We start from the raw sequence: 24,634 nt of genomic DNA on the forward strand, positions 1-24,634 counted from the left end.
CTATCTAGTCTTAGCCAACTAAAAAATATCACTGGCATAAAATAAACTAAAACTTAATTGAACAAAGATATGGCAAAAACAAACATTATTTGTTCTGTACTACTTAGGCTATATAATACAATTGTATAGTACAAAACACTGAAGTCCTTTAAAACCAGAAACCTATAATGCTAACCCTAAGGTATGTGGGGAACATAGAACCTGGGGTACATAGGGATGACCCTGAATAGTAGGCATAGGTCCAAATGGGCCTTTATAACACTATAGTACACTCTGGTGAGGTGATGATGCAGAGATATGTTGTCATTGCCAGTGCACAGTGGTGGACAGACTGGACAGTAAACAGTGTAACTAACAACAAATATAAATAGCCTAACGGTAGTACTTTTGACGACCAGTGCTCTCCACTACATTTCTAGGAAGGGACACAAACTCAACATAACATACAACTCAATATTATGAATTAAAGGTAGGGTGAATTAATTCTACTGTTATGCCACCAAAAGGTGGAATTCCCTACCAAGAAAGAGCCATTCAAAAGTGTGACTCCTTAGTTTACCCTATTTCACCTTCAATCTGCGGAAAAGAGTAAGGAAATAGTACAGATTATACCAGTACCAATTTTGTCTGCACAATTATTTGTCAGCACTTTACTTCCATTTTTTACACACACACACACACACACACACACACACACACACACACACACACACACACACACACACACACACACACACACACACACAAATAACTATCCGTGAGACTGCAACCATTTAATAACATTTCATGTCAAAATACATGGGGTTTACAGTCAGTGTTTTGTTTTGAGAGGAAAAACAAAACAAAAAACAATGACGTCACTAGTCATTTAGAGTTCAGTATAAAAAACCACTTTCTATAAAATACTTTCTGTAAATACTGTAAAACTATAGGGGTGGAACATAAAATAATTATAACAAAACCACCATGGAGCAGCAAGTGTCTTTTGTTGTTCTTGGTGAACTATGTGAACATAACATAATTGCCAAACAAACAGGATGACCCGAGAGGCATTCCTGAAGATGACAGTATAGCAGTTTACATGCTGCTTAAACTATTACCCCACTGAGATTAACAAACACCACTGCTTATTTACCACTTTAAGCCCTATTCTAAAAAAATTAAGTAATTAAAAAAAAATAAAGGTAAAAAATATTTGAGCATAGCCGAAGTGACGGCACAATACACTTGTTCATTTGAACAGTTCTTTGAATTCCTACAGTTGTTTTGGTAGCCGTTTACATAAAAAAAAAAAGATGGAATGTCTCAATTTTCTGGCAGAATTGTGCACATTTAGCATATAGCTCTACATTCAAACTGTGAAAACTCACTGTGCCCAACGGTATTGAAACCTTAGGGTCTCATACATCTCGCCAGGCAGATTAGCTACTACTGCTATTAAATTCACCAGAATTAAACCAAAACTCATCCCACTCACATACGGTATGCAATCCAAAACAAGCATGGCATACCAGATGGGACAGTTTTATTGAACACAACTGTTCCACCCTAGCAAATTACACACATTACCATTACATACATCAGTAAGTCTACGGAACATTCCCCTTCGGTTCTAATAGTGCTGATAGAATGTCTTGCACATCTTCCATACATTTTTTGTCAAAGGCCTACATTACGCACCAACCAATATCAACTAGAATTGGATAACCCCAACCACAATCTAAGGAACTCAACGTAAATATTGTAAAACAAACAACCTTTCACAAAGAAGGGGGGAAAAATACTAACTTATCTCTTTCCTTTGGTAGATATTGGACAATATGGTCCTTTCAATGTCATTACAAACTGTTAAGTTTAAGGCGAACAGTCCCTGGGCACAGAAAACATGGGAGTTGGACTGAGGTCATTTGAAAAGGTTACCTTCTGGGAGGGACTCATCTCGTCTGCCACAACACATCGCACCTCATTGCCATAAACAGTGCAAACAAAGTCAAACAACTTAAAGCCGAAACTGGGACGCAACTGTAGCCATTGATCTGACTAACCACTTAAACCTGTTGACTGGGGTGCCCCCAGGGGGTCTATACTATATTTTCTCCACCTACACCAAATGTCATTGCATCTACAAACTCACAAGGCGTTGCATTATTTGTGACGCCTTGTGAGCTTGAAGATCGGCTATTTTCGCCAAACGTTTGGCCGCAGAATCGGGACAGTAAGGGTCTCCACTTTATGAACCGTGGAAAAGCTGCATGGTGTTGACCATGACCTGGTTGTAATGCTGCTCGGCGTACACGCTGAAGCTGTGCTCCAGGTGGCTGCTGGTCTCGGTCAGGTCCTCCGCCGTGTCCCCAAAACCGTGGTAGTGGCCGTAGTGCAGCGAGTCCCCCGCGTCGGACCCCATCATGCCCCAGGCAGGCCGGTAGGCCACGCAGCTGCTCGGGCTCTCCGTCAGATGCAACGAGCCGCACATGTCGGTGGGGCAGCGACCACCGCCGGGGGCCGCCGCCGTCGCGGTCTGCCCCGACGACTCCTGACCGGTCAGCGCCGGGGAGAGCTCGATCTTCGCCGACCAAGGTGGCGCCGTCGCCGATCTCCACCGCGCAGAGACGCTGTCGCCGGAGGCCGAGCCGTTGACTCCGTTGACGTGAGGCAGCGCGTCATAATGTCCATTGGTGGAGCCAGAGTTGGGGACACTATGACCGTTGGACATGGCTTTGGGGTCCTCCTCTGCCATTTTCAAAAGAAGACATGGGTCACAGGGTCAGATTCAGTGGTGAAGAAGAGATGCAGTGAAAAGTCCATCCAGGGATTGCATTTAAGCAAGTCTCCTCATAAACATAAGGCATTGTTTTTTGGAGACTATATCAATACAGGTACAAATTTGTTTTTGCACATAATAGTCCATGTCCAGATAAACATTGGGGGCAAGTTGCCATTGTAGGTTTGTTGTCTCTAAAGAACGGTATCTGTATCTTCACAAGACGCCACTGGTGTCATTTGTCAAGTGATACGATCAAACAGAGACATATAATTGTGTCTTGTAACAGTCTATACATGGTCACCAGTCCCTGATCTGTATAACCACTAGAGGGCAGTGTTAGCAAAAGTAGAACATTCCTGCAGTGTCTCACAGCAGGGCACTAGGCGCACGAGCACGCACACGCGCACACACACACACACACACACACACACACACACACACACACACAGAAACGGTAACCACTACAGGCCGAACATAAGTGAATGTTGGTATTAAGAATTAAACTGAATCATATGGTATAATAATTTGCTTTATTTCTTAAACAGAGTAGGCCTTTTCATTGCTAATTTTGATTCAACATTACACCATGAGGTTTAAAACTAGTCATTAACAATGCATAACTCTTTTAGCATTGCACAAGCCCAAAGATTTGCTTAAAGGTTGCATATAAAACGCTGTATTTTATATTGAAATTTGTACTGCCATACATTAGAAAAAGCACTTAATCACCAAGCTACATTTAATTATTTCTACAATCAACTTCACAGTGCAAAATGGGCTCACTTATAAATGCTTCCCTTTTGACATTACAGCTTAAGTAAGTCCCCCACTTTGCCATTACGTCAATTCCCCACTGCGCGATAGCAGTGGCGGCCATTTTGTGGTTCCACAGATAGGTTGTTGCAGGTTTAAAATGAGTTTAAAATATTTTCCAAAATCTGTATAAGAAAATGTAATGGGTTTTCTATCTGTGAAACCGCAACATGTCTGCTATACTGTAATGTAGCCCTGGGTTCCAGGCTGATTCGCTGCGTTCCGTCCGTGGATTTGTAATTTAAAATCCACGGAGCGCGGCGAATCAAGCTGGAACCCAGGGCTACCTGTAATGCGCTCTTGTCCCAGTCACGGTCACTTGGGAAAGGTGCAAAACAACCACATGTCTCCTCCGATACACGTGGAGTCGGCGAGCGCCTCTTTTCGCTCGGCGGCGAGGAGGTGTCACCTGAAGGACATGCAGTAACACGTGGGGAGGAGCACGTTCACCGTGGAGGAAATCAAACCCCGGTCTCCTCCGCGGCGGCGGTGGTGGGACGGAACCTTACCCCTTCAATCATCACCCAGACGCCCCTAAGTACGATATTCTTTTAAAGAATCATTCAAGCACAGATTACATTTCACTACATACACTACAAATGGTAGGTTGGTTTTATATAAAAGAAGGCCTATAAATCAATTTGAAGATGGAATGTTGTAAGACGTATGAGACACGCTTCATGCCATGTGGTTTATGAAACCAATCAAATGGAGAAAAAAACAAGAAGGAATGTGGTCCACTCAACGTGTTACATTTCACTTGAGCTACTGTGGCCCAAGCCGACAGTAAATAATAAAATGGACAAAGACCGTAGTGCAAAAACAAATTCCAAGATGCCTGTTAAGGTCTAATTGTTTTCAGTGTTAAATGAGGAAAATGCACGAGTCTTCCATGCATTAATATGCATGTCAAGATAACTGATCGTTGAACATGAACATGCCAGATGCATATCTTTCAGTTTGGATGGCTTAGAAAAAGTTGCTTAGAAAACAACTTTAGAGATCAACACATAACATTGTATAGCAATTAGGGCTGGGCAATATATTCATGATATACTGACATTGTGATATGAGACTTGGGTGTTGCATATCGTAATATGGTGATATGGCATAAGTGTTGTCTTTTATTACTTTTAATCACTCATGCCTAATGTTATACTGCTGTATAAGCCGTGAGCTTATAAATGTCCTATTTAACTATTTTTGAACAAAAAAATGTAAGATATTGTCACAATATATTATCAGTATCACCTTAATATCATCAATCGCCCAACCCTAATAGCAACACGTCTTAAACATTATAAAACAAGCTTACTTCTTGCCATAAACCTTAACACAAGAACATATTGAACCCAGCGTATACACATACTTCTAGAAAAATTCTAGCATGTTCGGCGTGGGACAGAGCCCATTACAGATAAGCGTAGGAATTAGTGCAGCTATAAGGGATCTGTATGGAGGCCATGGCAGAGTTCTCCGTTCCTTTGGGGCCATGAGGGGGGCTCTCCGTTGGCCCCCAGTCCTCCTCCGAACCCATAGGCCCACATGTTACCAGACGAGTCCCACCTGAGTGCACGTCCTGTGCGGACTCCACGTGCATGCTCTCCTGGTCCTCGCCGGCTCCGTTCTGCAGCATCCTCATGGACAGGTCTACGCCTGGAAGGAAGGAGGCACGGTGAACTTGGATTTAACCCATTTAGGACTGAGACCAGATTCTACAAATATCCTCGAAATCATGACAGTTTTCTGCCAGTGGTTCTCAAACCATTCGATGTAAACATTGTCATTTGTCAAGGACCCCAAAAAGTATATGTAAATTGGCCACGGACCCCAATCTCAAAATATGTTGTTTCTTTCAGGGACCTCCCAGAAGCAAAGATTTGAGTTATAAACATTTGCTGCGAAAGAATATAATTATATTCAAAGATTTGCACACGTTTTCACGATTGCACTGGGTAGATCTGCTATTTTTCAACAGCTAAAGTTTAAAATAATGGTTAAAGGCTATATAAGGCGACACCGATGCGGCCTCAGCTCTAAATGGGTTCAAGGACGGATACCTCATTTGAGGTGAATCACAGCAGCTGTGTTATAAACCTTTCATAATCATTTTGACAAGACGAGAGTTTATCATGTGAACACTCCTAACGATTAAAAACAAGACGGGGGTGCTCAGTGGAGCATGAAATAGGCCACTAGTCTGGATCAACAGGAAATAAAGTTGAGTAAATAAATATAATACTATGATACAAAGCATGGCTTGTCAAAGTTAAAAGCCAAAATGTTTTGATCACAGCAACCTTCATCATGCCCTGATGGAGACTGCTGTGGTCTAAAGTTAAATTTTTACTTTGACAGGCGTTCTACCATACATTTTCTGTCTTGATCGTTTTCCCCGTTCTCCTAACGATGACTAGAATTGAATCTACTATCTATTGTCCTAACTTTCTGCACGTTTGTCTACTTCAGTTAACCACTATGCTGTATATACTATATACTTTGGTGTACGGCGAGTAGCGAAAATAGGGGTGGGGTGTTTTGTGGGTGGCACTTTCATGGGAAGTCATCAGTCAGCCTGACTGAATTCCTTACCGTCGGTTCTGGCTTTCTTCACGTGGACCGTCTCCATGTCGTTCAGCAGCCTCTTTCTGCTGGCCGCGCCGTTGGCGAGGAGGCTCTGGCCCTGGCAGAGGTGGTTAGTGTTCCCATTCAGGGTTCCATTGGCATGGAATCCATTGAGTTGAATGAGATGGTTTTGGGCGTTGGTGAGGAGCTGAGAGCACTCGTGGAAGCCCTGGGCATGGGCTAGGTCTGCAGCTGTCAGCCCACTGGCGTTCCTCAAGCTGTGCAATGGAAGAAGAGGATCTTAACCGTCTCGCCGTGGACCGTTGTTAGCTAGCTCTTAACATGACTTGCACAACCAGTCTCTCTATATGACTCTTTATATCTGTCTATTCTGTTTGACAAAATCTCTATTGGTTTACTGTCCTCAGGCTGTGTATAAGGGCTTATACTGATAACATACATCCCTGAAATAAGAACGTAAAAGGCATTAGGGTGGCACACCAGCCCTAAATAATGCAATGGGAGAGGATCTAGCATCAATGAATATGCCAACACAGAAGCAATTGAATACAATGGTCGTAACGGCTTTTCTTCTGACCAAGCAACTATATTTTGTTTTTTATTCCACTGAAATATATATATTTATTTAATGTTGTTGCACTCTATTAATGTTCTACCTTAAAGGACCACTTCGCCTCTTTTCCTCATCTTCATACAATAGGTCCTCACTAATGATCATGAAAAAATTGCGCAATCCTTTTCTACTCAGTCTGTGTCTCATAGGAGGGCTGTGGGCAGTTCAGAAACCGTCCTCCAGTGACATCATCGATGGGGAATACAAGCTATTAGAAACTGCAGGCTTTCTAGTCCTGAAAAGTTGCAATGCAAAAATGGAAGCCATCGTTCTCACGATAATGAAAATCTAATACTTTTCTGTAAAGCACCTTGAATTGTTTGAAACCGATGTGTGCTGGCCTGGGCTGGCCTAACGGTCCAGGCACCTAGGCTGGCAGCGTGTTGCGGGTTCAAGTCCCGATCCCGAAGACCGTTGCTGCGTGTCTCCCCCCCCCCCCCCCCCCCCCCCCATGTTTCCCGTTCTATCAATAAAGGCCAAAAAAGGAAAGAATCTGTTGTATTCTACATACAAACAAAGGCCTCTCAGAAAGAAATTAATGAAAATAGCAACAGTTTCCAAACATATCTTCCAGTTTATAATATAACATTGAAAGACACATTAAATGCACTGAGAAATTGTAGTGAATTGTTCTATAACTTGTTCAATTTCACTTGCTACACTGTACCTAAACAACTGACAAGCCAATCCATGTAGTAATTTCCATATCTTTACATTTGACTTATTAGGACATAACTCACAGATAGCATTAAAAACAGCATAATGCCCTTCTTGCTCTTAGCATTAGCATTACGGGCTTGACCGAGAGTTACATTGTCATGATATTCTGTACACAGTACCACCCCCACATTAATGTACGCAGCAGCACACAGTGGTCAAACTGCCATTAAGATCTTGGCTTCAGTCCAGTTCCGGATGCGATCACTCTAATGCCACTAGCTTCTTAATGTTCCGGATGAGATCATTATAATGCCACTAGCTTTCTTAATGTTACTACAGTCTGTTCTTATCTTCTTCTTACTCAACAAGATGTTCTGCTGTGAAGTACATGTAAAGAAGGAAAACGATATGCACATCCCAGTTTCCGAATACGGTGCTGGACCCAAAAAGTGATCAAAAAAATGGGAAAAAAATGGAACGTCTGCACACGATATAATTCCACTCCCCGTCCTTTTTATTTCAACCTAAATACAACAACGTTTCGCCTTGAACTTGAGAAAGCACGGAGGGGCGAAACGTTGTTGTATTTAGGTTGAAATAAAAAGGACGGTGCAGCAGAATTATCTCGTGTGCGGACTTTTTTACTCTGTTGTCAAGTACACCAATATGTCAAAGTTGTGCAGTTATTCTATTGAACAGCCAAATTAAAAAACCCTATTATCGATTTTGTTGAGCAGGTGTGTATATTTGCTCTCCTCCATTTTTCCCTTCTATAGTATACCAACAATCTTTGGTACCGCATACAAACTCTGCTGTGAGTGATATCTGCCATTTTCACCAAATATGTTCCTATTATGGCCGATGACATGTCCAGAAGAATAGGGATACTAGAGTTGAACAGGGACCATGATTCACATCTCGGGGGACATTAAATAAATGCTTCTTGTGGCGTTAACATATTCATGACTGTTGACCATCTCCCACTGCTCTGCTCAAAATCCATGAATGGACAAACTCTTCATCACCATGTGCCAAGCCCAATATGATGCCGTCCACGGCTCACTAGTTTTTCTTTTTATGTAGAAATGTCACTCGAGTTCAAAGCCTTTGGGCTCCATTTTCGTCACCGCTAAACCACTTATCCCTAAACTTCTGCAGTCTACAAGCTCAAGTTCAACTAGATTGGCTAGTTGAACAATTCAAAAGTGTTTTTCAAAATAGTAAAAAAAAGGCAAAGAAGTTTAGGGATAAGGGGTTTAGCGGTGACAAAAATGGTTCCATCTGTGTTTTCAATGAATATTCAGTAGAAATGATTGTAGATTAAAAATGTAATCATAGAAAAATAAATTGTATATAATATTGATTCGTTTCAATACCAATACATGGTACAACACCAAAAGAGGTTCCCGCCTGGGTTTAAGGCCAAACAGACCAGCTATACTGTTAAACATCTGGTTCTAAGGTAAAGTTCTACTACTTGGGTGTCATAGGACTCCAAACTGATCAAATGGCTGATTGATGAATATTACAATATCTTTATTCTATTTTTGGTAACGTTAATTTCATTGTATACCAAAAAGACGCACACGATGTGAGAGATTTGTCCTTCATGGATAAGACGCAAGTTTAAGACAAAACATCTGTACAAAAAAATATTAAACATAAAATGCATCGACAGACTTTTAGAAAATGAAACAAAATCACCACAAGTTAGCTACTTAACAACAAATCAAATATAGAAATACTTTATTTAAACATAATCCCAATTTACACCAACACAAAATTAAATGTTTCCCCAACAGGTTCTGAAATTGTTCTGTTGAAGTGAGACATTGACTTATTAATATAATCACTTTATAGTCTTTCTCAATAAAGACATTATTGTAAGTGACCACAACCAGAGCAGGTTTAACTGGCAATACATAATATTCACGATAGTGCATAATATAATAATAAATAATGATTCAGTACAGTACAGTATCTAAAACTGGAGAAATGTTTTTTTTTCTTGAAGTGTGTGTGTGTGTGTGTGTATAAATATATATATATATATTCCCCTATTCCACATGTGGAATGTTGCAAGTATGCATAGATGTCTTGTCTGGTATGTGATATTAATAACAAAGGTTTTCTAAATGATTCAGTGAATATCTACAAGCTAACAACACGCCGCAGTGCAGAACTTTGTGCGTTTGTAGATCTGCTTTTTGTGTGTGCCTATAATGACATGCCCAATAAAAAAGGTTAGAGTGGTTGAACTGAAATGGAATCTCACGGTAGGCTTGAATCCAGTCATTCAAGTTGTCACAGAACCCGTTTAAAAGGAAGCATTTAATTTGATGCATATCATTGTGCTTCTCGGTGTAAAACAAAGCTTGCACTCATCCACTCCCTTCTATTTCTCCTTCTAAAGCCTAGCAATTATTCAGCCTAAGACTTATAATCTAAAGGCCAGAGTGTGGGCGCTGCTAATCCCCATTGTTAGTTAGCTTGCACAGTATCTGAATTAGGACAAGATTAACAGTTACAGCATGTCTAAGCAAAGCATGCAGATCTAGACATTGGCTATCATGGCTGCTCTCCTAGCATTAAAACCAAATCACTGCAGGAAAATACCTCGCCAGTTTGCCAGAGTGTAGGAACTGTAGGAAGCGATAGTGAGAACACTCAATGGCAACACTGCAAGATGTTCGATGACGCACTTGCGGCAGATTCTGCAGTGCCTATTTGGATTGCTCCCCTCTTTTCTGGGATTACTCGAGAAAATCAAGTCATGTTCAAATTCAAGTAGCTGTAAAAAACATCAAAACGTGGAGGGGATTTGTTTGTTTGTTTGTTTTCTGTATTTTTTTCTGAGCCAGGACAATGTTTTTTTCAGTTGGATTCTTCATAAACTGCCATTTCTTTGCTCAGAAAATGCTAAATATATATAACCTCAAAACAGTTCTGCAAAATAAAGCATTGATACATTCAGAACAGTTTCAGTCCTATGTAAACAATGGAAATGTGAAAACAATAGTAGAACAAAAACAAAGTGCTGTTCACTCATCCCTGACTGTCAAGTGGAACCTTTGTTATATCTGAGGTTAGCTAAGGCCGAAAAGCTCATGGAAAAAAATCTAATCAAATAAGATAAAATACAGTAGTCATTTACAATGTTTTCCCTGACTTTGGAATACATTTTTATTACATGAAACGTGTCATGGTAATTTGGATTAAAATGAGAGCTAGAAATAAAAGTATTAATATCAATACAATAATTATTAAGAGCCTTGTGAATGTCTATATGCTATAATTGTAAGTATAAAACAGTGTTATGGCTCAGTAAGGTTGTAAGGGAAGTGGTTCATTTAAGTTTCTAGAATCTAGATAGATCATTTTAGTTTGTTCTTTAAGTATTGACACTCATGGTGTCAGAATTTGGTGAGATAAAAATGTAAAAAAAAAGCTGCCTTGATTATAATGCTGTGTTAAAAAGCAAGTGCAATTGAAATATGTAAATCAGTACTGTAGGTTAATAGCTAGTTATTAACTAGACCTGGTGTTTTCTCATTCTATCATTGCGTAGTATTTATCTACTTATATAATGAATGTTACCAAACAACAAAAGACAAGGCATGATTATGATATTATGGTTGTTTGGGAACAGAATTACGGAATCTCAAGTAACCGTCTGCACTCACAAAATACATTGTCTTTGAGTTTTTAATTTTGTACTGTTTTCTGAGAGTCTGCTATTAAACTATTGTCAGTTGAGAACGCTTAGCATATGTATTTGAAAGCCGAATTAATGATCACTCAAAGCTTTATGATTATGACTTGGCTTAAATAAATGTCATATTTAAGCAGTAAATCATAACAGGCTACTGTAATAGAGCATCCACTCTAGAAAACCAGGTACAGGACAAACTGAAAATCAGCAGAAAGTATGCACACTGCTAATTTGCTCTCATTGTTTTTATGAAGTGTTTCGATCACGCCTGATCTTCACCGGGATGATCAAAACATTGAACAAGCCCACTGTCGCTGTTCACCTTTAGATGTTATGATATATACGTACAGTAATGTTTAATGGCCTGGAGTGAGAATTTATTTTATAAAACGGTAACTACTAACTACACATTCCTTGTACTGACTACAAAGAAGTACAGTAGTAGACCCCGACTGCCTGCACAAAGTTGCTGGATGCAACATTTACATTTATATTAGTCGTCCTTTGCCGTTTCCGCATACTGGCATTACAAAATGTCCTTAAACCACACCTTTTAAAGCGGTTTGAAGATTTTAAACTACACCTTTACCCCCAAGGTTAATCAATTTAATTACATTCTGCAGCTGTGCATGTCCATCCTTTTTTAGGTAGATTTTACCCCCAGGGACATTGCTGTATCCACTCCCCCATAGTTAAACAACAGAGGGTGTTCCAAACTAGAAGGCTTTCTTACCTTTATTTGTAGTTGTTACGTCCCCACCAAAGAGGTCCAGGTGATATTTTGTGCAAATTTCCCCTACCATAAGCCCTCAATGAATTGCATTGAATTGAATGGGGCTATAGGGTGTTGTGCTAATTTGGCTTATTTCCATCGCTCAAAAATCTATAGTTTTTGTATATATCCACTCTTCTTAATGTAAATAGTATCCCAAGCGGCACACTTTACTACTTATTTTTGATGGAAATAAGTGAATTAGCACAAAAACCCAACCCCCATTGAGGGCTTATATTAGGGAAAATAGCCAATAATGCACTTTTGCACAATATAACACCTGGACCTCTTTGGTGGGGACGTAACAACTACAAATAAAGATAAGAACGCCTTCTAGTATGGAATGCTCCTTTAAACTTTGTTGTAGATTTCACCTTGGTCTACATTTAGCACCCTAAAGGTTTTTCTTAGCCATGGAGAGGTATGGAACTCTTACAGACAAAGACATAAGAGTTCCGAGTCCCATTTGTGAATCTCCAAAACAGCCCTGGGATTAGATTTCTTTAATTGACTGCCATTTAACAACAAAAAGAAAAAAAACATGAGCTTCTCTGCCTTAGCGTCAATGCTACCTCCTTATTACATGCGGCAGGTGAGAACTAATTATTTATTTTAAAGCTGTTAAAGAAAACTGAATTATACACACAAATTATTTATACTAACTAACTAAACTACAAACACAACTCGCTTATTACAATTAATTTAAGGTGAGCACGTTTGGAAAGGAGCATGGTTCAAATGCATATTTCTTGTGGGAATATCCTTGATGACTATATTAAGTCATTATAACTTATATGTAAGTTAAATTAATGAATTCCACACCTCTTTTTCACAAGTGTCTCCAGTTTGAATGATATCTGAATAAGCAGGTCAAAGTAGAGATTTCCAAACTTTTTGTAACTTTACATTTTACTCATTTACTCACATTATTTTTTATTCTTGATGTCTCACAAATTCCTATAGGCAATGTAATGATGGCTTATAGGCTCTCAACAATACATTGAAAACAAGTAGTTTGACTCATTTGTGGTAATGGAATAATTAGCAAATTTCCAGGGACCAAATGTGCTGTACAATGACGGACGTGCAGAAACTGTGTTTAGCAGTCAGATACTTTTACTTTTTACATTTCTGAAATGGCCACAACACTGAAAGGAGAAGAAATCTTGCATTTGACCCATGTCCTGTCAAACAGCAACACCGATATATTGAACTAAAACAGAGACAATAAACCAACAAACTTTAGAAACAAACAAGCTACGTTTAGAAATGACAACCACACCACAGCAACAATTGTATTGATGAGAGGGACGTCTGTGCAGTGCTTTGGAAGACTATAGCAAAAGCCTGTGAAAGCATTTCTGATCATCCTCACTCGCTCTCAAGGAGGAGCCTGATGAGCTCTGCATGTTAAGATCTGTAGCCCCCCGCCCCCCCCACACACAAAATATATAAATGAGCTTAAGGACTAGTCACAGCCCGGCCAAATCCTTACAGACCTCAATTTGGTGGAAAGGCCCCAGGCCAGATTTGTACTACAAAGTCATCTACAGTAGCTTGATCCAAAGTGGCAACTAAGCACAGATTAACTGTAAGGGGCGGTAAAGTGGCTTTCACACCAAGCATGATAACTAGAATGATAATTTTAAAATATGCCGCGTCTTAAAAGTCATTCGTAACTGAAATGGATGGCTTGGTCAACAACACTACGACTACAGCGACGACGGTTGCAAATACTATCGTTTGTATCGAGTGTTTCTCTGAAAGATAGGAACATTGACAGCCTAGGCCAGCTGTCCTCCTCATAATTAATACATCATAATTAATATACTGTATTGATTTGGATCAAATTCGCTATGCAAACAATAGGTGACGTGTGTGTGTGTGTGAGCCGTTTTCTGCCATTCTTATAGAGATTCTTAAATACTGCTTGTTTGTTTATGCAGCACAAATCTTTGAATATATATTCTTTCAGAGCGAACTTTTTTTTGTATTTCGACGTCAGGCCTAAATGGGTTAATAAATATTAGAATTTCATATATACTGTATATATATATATATATCGACACTAAAGACTGGAAAGTAGTACAGGACTGACCCGTGTACGAGATTCCCTCTATATCACAATACCATTGTTGCTGTGGAGTCAGAGTCAGGCCATAACATGGTGTATAGGGACAGAAAGACAGACAGACTCTGGGGGGTACTTACTGCGGCTTAGCGCCCTGCAACAAGAGGGCCTTGATACACTCCATGCTACCTGCCCGGGCTGCCTTGTGGATGGGGGTCTCACCCACATAATCCTGAAGACAGACAATGCAAAAACAAAGTAGAGGTGTGCTTTAGAGCACTGAATCCACTGGTGAATGGTAAATGGTGCATTTATATAGCGCCTTTATCCAAGGCGCTTTACATAGATTGTGCACCGGGTTTGTGGAACCCATTTGTGGGTCCCACGGACCAATTTCTTTTGGCACATTCCCCCCCAAAAAAGCAAAACATGAATTAAAAAAAAAAAAAAAAAAAAATCAAAGAAATTCCATAAATTAGAAAACAAATGCTTAAGAAGAAAATAGCCGATCTACAAGTTCACAACGAGGTGCGAAGCGACACATTGTGAGCTTTTAGATCTGCTGATTTCACTAGTTTGGGTCTCGAGCAAAGATCTAATTTTAAAACATTGAATGAATATTGCAATAAAATAAATAGTTGCATCCATAGCAACCAATTAAATGTAAAGGTTTGCTTAAGAATGGCTCTCAGCGCTAAATGTTAATAATGCAAAATTATTCGCTTAATTAACTCGCGTTACTCTCTTTTCAGCACCCACTGCTCCGTTTGGCCTTTCTAACAGCACCTAATTGTGTAAATTAGGGATGTGAAATGCTAACATGAAGACAAGGACTGGGAGACATGGATTTGAATTGCAAAGCGAAGGACAAGAAAGTGTGTCTGCTCGACTCTGCTAGCTCCTACTAAATACTAAATACTGAACGTATCGCTAAACATTTACAGTTTATGAATCCCAACTGTGGAAATCTCATCTCAGAGCATAAACAGATTGCTTCTGAATGTCTTACAGATCCCGTCTCAAATGATACACACAGCTCCATATACTTTATTAGGTATACCTGGAATAAAAAAAACACTCACTAAAACTCTCGGTTGTCGGGGGACCAGATGGTCGGTAAAAACATATCACTGCAACTATTAACAGATGGGGAAGCATTAATTTAGAGTCGGTAGCCAGTGTCAACTGCCGCTCAGAGAGAAGAAAGCACCCCTTTTGGTGTTTAAACATTATGTTATACTTTAGCTATTGAAAAATAGCAGATCTACAAGCTCATAGTGCGGCACCGAGTGCCGCGCTATGAACTTGTAGGTCTGCTATTTTTGAAAATGTGGCGCAAATCTTTGAAAATATATATTCTTTCAGAGCCAGGGTCCCTGGAACAACATATTTTCAGATGGGGGATGGTGGCCAATTAAATATAATTTCTGGGGTCCTTGACAAGAAATATTGAGCACCGCTGATATAGAAACATAGGTATTTCAGAAAACTGTCAGGATTTTGAAGACATTTTTTTAATTTCGACGTCAGGCCTAAATGGGTTGATCTTAGTAGATGATTCTGCGGAGAATATTCCAGAGCCTAGAAGCCAGAAGACGACATGTTGTAGTAGTAATTTGATAAAGTAAGCGACAGGTGACGATGACAAACATGTCTACAATAAATAACTCAGTCGCCCTTTGATGAGCTCTGGGGTGCGACAACAACAACGTCTACTCTCCGCTGCTTGGGTCTACAATGCTGAAGCTGTGCAGCGTTTGCTGGTGAAACAAAAAGTGGCATTAACCCATTTAGACCCGACGTCAAAATAAAAATAAAGAATCTTCTAAATTCCGACAGTTTTCTGAAATACCTATGTTTCTGTATCAGTGGTGCTCAATATTTCATGTCAAGGACCCCAAAAATTATATGTAATTGACCCCCCATCTGAAAATATGTAGTTCCGGGGGGGGTGGGGGTGGCCAAATACATATATTTTTGGGGGTCCTTGACATGAAAATGTTTGAGAACCACAGGTTTTTCAGAAAACTGTCAGGATTTAGAAGACATTTGTAGAACCGTCCTCAGGTCTAAATAGGCGAACGAGACTGTCCTTGACCATGAGAGTCACATCAATTAAATTCTATGTCCTATGAGTGATGTTTCCGTTTACATCTCTGTCTGGAAGGGTCAGAGGAAACAGCTCGACCCGTGATAAGGACGCCCTGGACTCTTCAGCCCCGCTCCGCGATGAGCTCCCCTCCATTCATACCAGAACTCAACACATATTAGTTGGGACGTTCACTTGGCTTATCTGCCCCGGAGCCACCATTCTGCTGCGCTGTTGGAAGCTGGAATGTAGGTCAGCCTGCACACTTCTACTGAAAACCAAATCTCTGAGAAATCTGAGATGCGGCCACCGTAATGCTGCAACTATCAATTATTTTCTTGGCGATAATTCTATCGATTACCTTTCCAATCCATCGAATAATAATCGAGAATTCGTTTTTTTTTTATATCATTTAACCTTATTTGTATTTATTTATTGGCAAGTCGGGGGCGGCGGTGGCTCAGGGGTAGAGTGCCTGGATGGTAACCGTAAGGTTGCCAGTTCGAACCCGGGCTCCCCCAGAGTTACTGTCGAAGTGTCCTTGAGCAAGACACTGAACCCCTAATTGCTCCCGATGTGCTAGTTGGTGCCTTGCATGGTTTCCGCTGCCATCGGTGTATGAATGTGTGTGTGAATGGGTGAATGTAATGCACAATCTCTGTAAAGCGCCTTGGATAAAGGCGCTATATAAATGCACCATTTATTTACCAAGTCAACACATCAAATGTCCTTTTAATAATTGACTAAAATCGATTTGTCTGATTAATCACCCAAGTCCTACTTTATATTTGTCGTTCCGCTAAAAAAATTTTTTTACATTTTCACGCTCATAATAGGGTCACAAAGTGGCAAATTGTTACAGACCTATTGGGACTTTGCAGTCCATTTACGCTAATTTGAGAGAAAATAAATACATATTACATACATTTCAAAATGTCCCTCCAATACAAATGACGTCTGTGTGGCTTCGCTTCACCTCACACATCACTCCCCCGGATCAACAGTAAATAAACCTCTCATCTGGCTCTCTACCGCCCCACTGGGATCATTATTGGCATATAATTAATAATCAATCGAGGTTAAACCAACCTCGGGGAAGAGCAGTTGCGCATGTTGCCCCTGCATAATTACGACATGAAATATGTCGTTAGAAGTTAGTGGGACAGGCTTAAGTAGAAGGTTACGCAGCTGTGACCTACTAATCCGATTTCCATTTAAAGAGCTTCCTCTCTACATCCATTTCCAACGAGAGGTCACAGACTTGCCGCCGGACGTCCCGCTGAGCTGATGTGGACTGTGTCTGACAGCTGACAACGCTCACAGTGTTGGTGAAAACTAAGCTATGATGACTAAAACTAAGACTAAATATACTGACAATTTTGTCAACAAATAAAAACTAGACTAAAATGTTAGGAAGGGACTAGTGGACAAGGGATCCAGTATTTAAGCAATAAGCCACGAGAGGTCTCAGGTTACCGGGTATTTTACACTGGCTGGGGGCGTAGCCTCGAGTGGCTTATTGCTTTTCTAAAACGGTTACAAACATATAGCAATATTAACCTAATAAAACGATTGAATTCACAAAAGTAGCTACGCTTTGCGCCACCAGAGCGAGCCGCATCACTTCCTTGTTTTGCTCGGCAAGTAGCCCCAGTGATTGAAGGAGTGGGTTATCGGTGGAATTTACACGGGTCACGTGACGGTAACCAGCCAATCAGAATCAAGTATTGGGACTACCCGTTTTAGAAAAGTCATTTTACACTTGGTTGCATGCTGAAAATAGCAGATCTACAACGCGTCACAGCACGACGCGTTGTGAGCTTGCAGATCGGCTATTTTCAGCAAGTGTAAAATCAGTCATTAGAACGGCATCAATGCCTGCCAAAAACATTTGAGTCGTCTAAATCAACTGTAGATTTAGTCGACTTAAAGGTATATTCAGTGATTTCACTTAATTCAAATATCACTTATTTTTTTGTTTTGTTGTGATAATCCTCCCTACTATAGAGTGTGCTGACCATATAAGGAGTTCCTCCCTGTCCCCAGTTAACCCCTGGGGGTCAAAAAACCTTAGGTTTCGTTTTTGACTCTCTATCCTTATTGGACGAAAGGCTGGGTCCCACAGCCAAAAACGAAACCTAAGGTTTTTTTGAGTGAAATCACTGAATATACCTTTAAATCTTATGATATTTAGTCGACTAAAACTAGACTAACACTAAAACATTCCAGGTGACTAAAAAGTTACTAAGACTAAATGAAAACTATTCAAGAGACTATGAATAAAACTAAAATCTAAACTTAATGCCAAAAACAATACTGGCGATACCGCCACCCTGATAAGCGCCTGATAAGAATTGTAGGAGTTGCATTACATTTTGTTGGACACGGTTCACACTGACACAGACCGGGCCCACAGTCACATACATTGTACCAAAACAGTTTCACTTGTGGATAGAAAATGAAAACTAGCAAGGTTTGCATCACAGGGACTGTCATTAAATAATTATATTATGTAACGTTTAATGACTTCTTGGTAACTGGTCTTGCATGCACAGTCTACATCATTGCTACTAGTGATGAGTTCTTTCCAAATGGCACTATTGAAGTTTAGACATCTGCATATTATCTTGTGAAATTAATGCTACATATTGCAAAGTAAATATTGCAATGTGAACCCTGCATTCTAGTCTGGCATGCACTTGTAAACTGAAATGTTTCATGAAGTCAACAGCAGCCGTATGTAGTCTAGTCAGCTTATTTAACTTCCAGTACCACAAACCATTCCTGAGTTTGTCTGTTTCTTGGTCATAAATACTGTAAAACCGCCAGAATCACTGCTGCCAACTTGGTAATAGCTAGCTACTGTAAGAAAAGGCTTAACCATGTCCATATGGGATCTGATCTTTTATTTTAAATTTCAGTATAGTTAGCTAAAGGGAGCTAAAAGAGTCTTTGCTAAATGCTAACTATGTTTAACCCATTTAGACTGACAGTTTTCTGAAAAGTCCCATGTTTCTATACGTCAGTCGTATATGTCAAGTCAAGTTCATGTCAAGGACACCGAGCGACACTCGGTGGCGCGCTATGAGCTTGTAGATCTGCTATTTTTCAATAGCTAAAGTGTAACATAATGCTTAAAACACCAAAAGGGGTTCCCGAATCCCGCCCAAAATGGCCATATGGGATCTGATATTTTATTTTAGATTTCAGGTCAAGGGCAAAATGGAGTCTTTGCTAACTATGTTTAAATGTTAATGCTTTATTGGAAATCGGGCGCAATAATGAACTCCCCCCCCCCCCCCCCTCCACTTTTATTTTGTATTTTTATACGATATTTCTGAATGGAGGTTTTTTGATTGATTGATTGATATGTTTATTGACAATGTTTACATGTACAGAAAAATGCACATAGTTATACATCCCCATCAAAAGGATAAATGCAAGAAAGCCAACGGCTTATTTCCATTGCAGTCCCTTAGTTAAAAATGAAACACAACAATGAATGTGTATGACTGTACGAGTGAGCGTGTCCATGTGTTATTATTATTATCAGTTGTTTTGTGTGTGTGTGTGTGTGTGTGTGTGTGTGTGTGTGTGTGTGTGTGTGTGTGTGTGTGTGTGTGTGTGGGTGTGTGTGTGTGGGTGTGTGTGTGTGTGTGTGTGTGTGTGTGTGTGTGTGTGTGTGTGTGTGTGTGTGTGTGTGTGTGTGTGTGTGTGTGTGTGTGTGTGTTTCTCGTGTGACTGCGTATGTGTGCATGTGCCTATATGTATACTATGACTGCCATAAGGTTTAATTTTGTGTGTATTTTTTTTGTTCTTTATTTGGTATATTATTTATTTGCCCCTGAAACTACCTTTACATGTTATTTGAGTACCGTAAGTAGTAATTGTGTGATTTGTTCCGGAACCTTTAAATTTTAAATAGTGTAGTTTTATCGTACGACACACAAGCAAGCGTTTGAACGTGCAGTAAGACAGACAGGTATGTTCTTGAAGTGTTTCTGAATCATGGTATCCAAGTCAACATTATACGGCTTGAATAGTGGGTTCATTGTATTGCTTTATTGCACTGAGTTTGTGTTGCTGTGAGTCTGTCGTGGGCACTTGGATTCATTCCCCCCCTTGAGTCTATATGCAGCCAGCAAGGTGTGTTATTTGTATTTTCTTTTGTTTCGCATTCATTTACTTGTATTGTACAATGTTATGACTTGTAACAACAAGTCAATGTTATGACTTGATTTGATGTTAATACGAGTCAACGAGTGTTTGTTTGTTTATGCTTTATTTTATGTAGTTCGACGGTTGGTTTTGAGCTTTGACAAGAGCTTGAATAAATCCATTCAGTATCCAGAACTACTGTGTCGTTTTATGACAGTATGTGTACACAAGAGACAGGGAGACGGAGAGACCCACCTGTCTGTTGACGTCAGCCCCGGCCTGCAGCAGCCAAAGCACGCACTCTGGGTGACCACCGAAGGCAGCGATGTGCGCCGGCGTCTGTGCAAACTTGGTGGTGACTGCGTTCACCTCGCAGCCCACCTGCACCAGGCGCATGACACACTCCAGCTGCAGTGGAACAATATGTTTGAGAAACAAAACAAGTGGAAAACAGTGAGACGATGGAAGAAGCTGATGGCGGGGCGAATGCAGAATTCTGCAGCACGGCTCAAAATCAATTAAAAGGCTTCACTGCGTGTTGAGAGAAGAGAGCACAGCAGCATGCATCCGTTATTGATTTTGGTCATAGATTGTGTCACACGGCAGCACAGTCTATTCAGCAAACCGCTGCCAGTGACATTTCATATAATCCGTGCTGCAGTCGGTCACAGGAACTACTGTATGCGTGACTGTATAACAATAGCTGAAGCAGAATGTGTGTAATTCGGGGCTAATACACTTCAGTATCACCAAGGTAATCTACAATAAGGTTATTGTATTACAGAGGCCATCCAGCGACCACTTGCAAGTTGCCACCGTTGTTGACAGAGTTCAAATACCCATGAATCATTTTTCCAATGGGTTCCCGCCCAAGGTACAGTCCTAGACACTGCCACTCCCCAAGTCATCTGGCCGGGCCTACCACTTCCCACGCAAACATTCACACCGTATCTTTTTTAAACCAGGCCGACTGACTACCTTTCTTTTCCGATGTGGGTTTTAGGCATATATAGTGCTATAAAAGAAAACATTTGCCCCCAAACAAGGGCAATGGCATTTTAAAGCTGTAAGGGTGAAACACAGGAGCGGTACAGGTAAGAATAGAGAGATCAGAATAAAATACATATTAACACTTACAAATCTGCACTATGCATGAATACATTTATAGAGGGTATGCGCGTGACATCATCATCATACCCGGAGGTTATGCGGGAAACCAGGAACGCCTACTGAGTGGCAAAGAACTACTTTCTGGCCTCGACAGCCCGCCATACGTAGTAACAGAAAAGTCCTTTCCGATTGCATTAAACACCGTTAAACAACGCTAAACTCACTTTGCCAATCGAATTGACAATGGATATACAGACTATCAATAGTGTACTTAACTGTATATGAGACTGAAATGTACACTCTCGAACAAAATGTCCTTTGTGCTGGTCTCTTGTGCGACAGTGCATGGAGGTTGTCACACCTATAACTCTCTCCCGTCTCTCCATATTCTGCCTGGTTTTCACTCAGTAAAAGTGACCATCGCGTGAAACGTGCAACACATACAGATAAGTTCAGCAAAAGAAATAACTTTCAAACACAAAATAACGAGCATCCTCCGTTTCTTCTTGGTGCTGAATTGCTGATGAGCCAAACTGCCAAAACAGAATCATGAAAAACGAGATGGGGGGCTGACACTAGCTCACTTTAAAATGCTCAAATTGTATTCACAGCACAGCAGCAATGTGCGACCTTTCGACCTTGCGGTCTTTTTCAGTGTCTGTGGACATGATGGGCATGTGCACACAGGTACAGAGTAGACACACGCTACACACCCTGTCTTCTCTACCCTCGCCACTGTGACACGGCTAACATGCATGCTGATTCAAGTGGACTTGTGAAAACTACTAGTGTTAGCTTTCATCTCACTTCACTTTTTTCCTTCTTTCTTATGGAAAAAAACCTAGTCGGACAGTCTTGCACATGCAGTGCACCACAGGTCAATGCCAAAATTGCCAATGTCAGTCACAAGCATTGCTGGATCTGTTAACTTTTGAAGCAGCATGTCTGGGGGGGGGGGGGTGCATTCGCCGAAATGTTCAGCTCTACAAGCTTACAATGCAATGAATGTGGCGTGTTGTGTGAGCTTGTAGATCTGTCAGCCGAGAGATTTGGAGTAACTAATTAATAACTAATCATTAGTTATTAAGTTAATCCATTTAGGCCTGACCTCGAAATTAAAAAAAAAATCTTCTAAATCCTCCAGATTTTCACGATTTTTCAAAAATAGCAGACCACTCGGTGGCGCGCTATGAGCTTGTAGATCTGCTATTTTTCAATAGCTAAATTATAACATAATGTTTAAAACACCAAATGGGGTTCCCGCCCAAAATGGGTTAAGCCTTGCCCTTTATTTTACTGCATAGTAGGCCTGTATTGACATTGTGTATTCCTTCATGCCTCTAAATGTGGGGAGTCGGGACTTGAAAATAAACAACAGAGGCCCTAAATAAAATGATTTAGTGAATGTTAGATCTATAAATAATGCAAAACGCTAACATTGTGTTGTTGATTAAGGATTTGAAATGTAAATGTATTCTTGGGACTCGACTTGAGTGACTTGGCAGGAAGATTCTTTTTTGGTGTGTTTATTTGTTTCTCCCTCAAACAATATATGCCCTTTATAACATAATCCCAGTCACAACATGCATTTAGGAGTGGAATTTATGGCCGAGCAATCATGGATAATATATAGCTACGAGTGGCTGTAGCTGAGTGGGTAGGCAGAGGCTGTCTGGGAATCGGAAAGGTCTCACATTCAACTCTCGGGTCGCCAAATCTACATGGCAAAGTAACCCTGACTGAGCAAGAACCTTAAACCCCTAACAGCTGCCCAAGGTGTCCATCATTCTAAGAGCCATCTGAGCAGTCATCTGCTGAGCGAATGCTGAGACCAGTAAATACTAAATAGTAAAAAAAAAACTAAATTTCCTTTCAATAATTGAGTAGTAAGTACTATAGTAGACGAATAACAGTTTAAGTCCAAATTTTATTCTAACCCCTTCTAACCCATTCTAACCCGAAAAGGCCTTGTTGTCCTGACCCCCTTATCCATCATTTATACATTATTGATAGTGTGGACTTAAACTGTTATTTGTCTGTAGTACTCAATTCAGTAATGACAAAGAAGAATCTCAAAATGTGGTTTAACTCTATAAGCATTCAGAAATTGTGATATAGGCCTACTGTATGTAGGTCTACCCTCTCCATCCTCTGCCACACTGGCCAAAACTAATGCTGCCCAGCCAGCCAGCCTCACACACACACACATATTTTCAAAGTCCAGATCACTGTGCACTAGCCTAGTCTAGTGAGAGAACAGAAGGGGTTAAGTAACACAGCACGGGGCAGGCACTGTGCCAAGGCAAACTGGACTGTTTGTGTTTTTTATGGCTCCGATTCTGTCAGGACAGGAGGAGGAGGAGGCTGGGCCTCCTGGGTTGTTTTTATATTTGACTTGCGTTTGTTTTGGCGCCTGGGCGCTCATTGGTTACAGCCAACAGCCAACCAAAAGCTCTGAAACATCATCATAAAACAAGGAGAAGGAAGGAGGAAAGGGGGAAAAACCCTGCTGTAAATCATTAAACCATCATAAATAAATAGACCCAAAGAGCTGTTAGTTAGTTGGCGCCCAACTCAATGAAAAGCTGCGCCAAAAAAGCTGTCTTTTGCGTCAACAAAACACGTTCATTGTCTCTTTTGTAATAAATAAATAAATAACTGGTGTGATCTACAAAGCTATCAACTAGTCGCGTCGAGAGACGCGCTGATAGCTTGTAGATCTGTTCATTTTTGTATTATTTTTTGCTAACATCTACATGTAGCACTAGCAGCCTTTATTATAATAAATAATAGGCTAGTAATAAATACTAATAAATAGCCCTACCTTTCCAAAATGCGCGGCCCAGTGGATGGGGCTCCATCCGTAGACGGAGTCCTCGGCGTTGAGGTGCGCGGTGTCCGTGCAGCGCTGCAGCAGCGCGCACAGGGCGCCCACGTCCCCGTCCCTGCACGCGCGGTGGAGAGGGAAACGCACGTTCAGGATCTCCTCGTTGGAGAAACCCGCAGACTCCAGTCCGACGACGGACATGACGAATACAAAAGAAAGAATGTACACGAAAACAAAATGATAACGACTCTCTCTCTCTCTCTCAGCTTCTTTGTGTGTGTGGCTGGTCTCTGTGTCTCTCTCTCTCTCACTCTCTCTTCCCCCCCGGCCAGAGTGATGGTGACTGGCTTCAGCTTCACCGGCGGCGTGCTCTGCTGCTCTAGTCTGTCTCCTGCTCTGAAATGAAAGAAAGACGCACACCGACCGTTGTTGTGTGTCATGTCCGCCAAGTTAAGAGGC

At 40.8% G+C, this 24,634-nt stretch overlaps 1 protein-coding gene across 1 annotated transcript; it reads right to left on the reverse strand.

Annotated features, from left to right (window-relative positions):
• Positions 1-758: 758 nt before the first annotated feature.
• Positions 759-24,546, reverse strand: ankrd10a (ankyrin repeat domain 10a). Its single transcript, XM_083758737.1, has 6 exons — positions 24,173-24,546; positions 20,494-20,646; positions 14,132-14,223; positions 6,170-6,420; positions 5,144-5,233; positions 759-2,730 (listed from the first exon to the last, which is right to left on the reverse strand). Exons 1-6 carry the CDS (start codon positions 24,374-24,376, stop codon positions 2,231-2,233), a joined length of 1,290 nt encoding a protein of 429 aa, XP_083614863.1. The 5' UTR covers positions 24,377-24,546; the 3' UTR covers positions 759-2,230.
• Positions 24,547-24,634: the final 88 nt, after the last annotated feature.

Source organism: Protomyctophum parallelum, assembly GCF_964188405.1.
Source record: "Protomyctophum parallelum genome assembly, chromosome: 23".
In the NCBI taxonomy this organism is placed as follows: domain Eukaryota; kingdom Metazoa; phylum Chordata; class Actinopteri; order Myctophiformes; family Myctophidae; genus Protomyctophum; species Protomyctophum parallelum.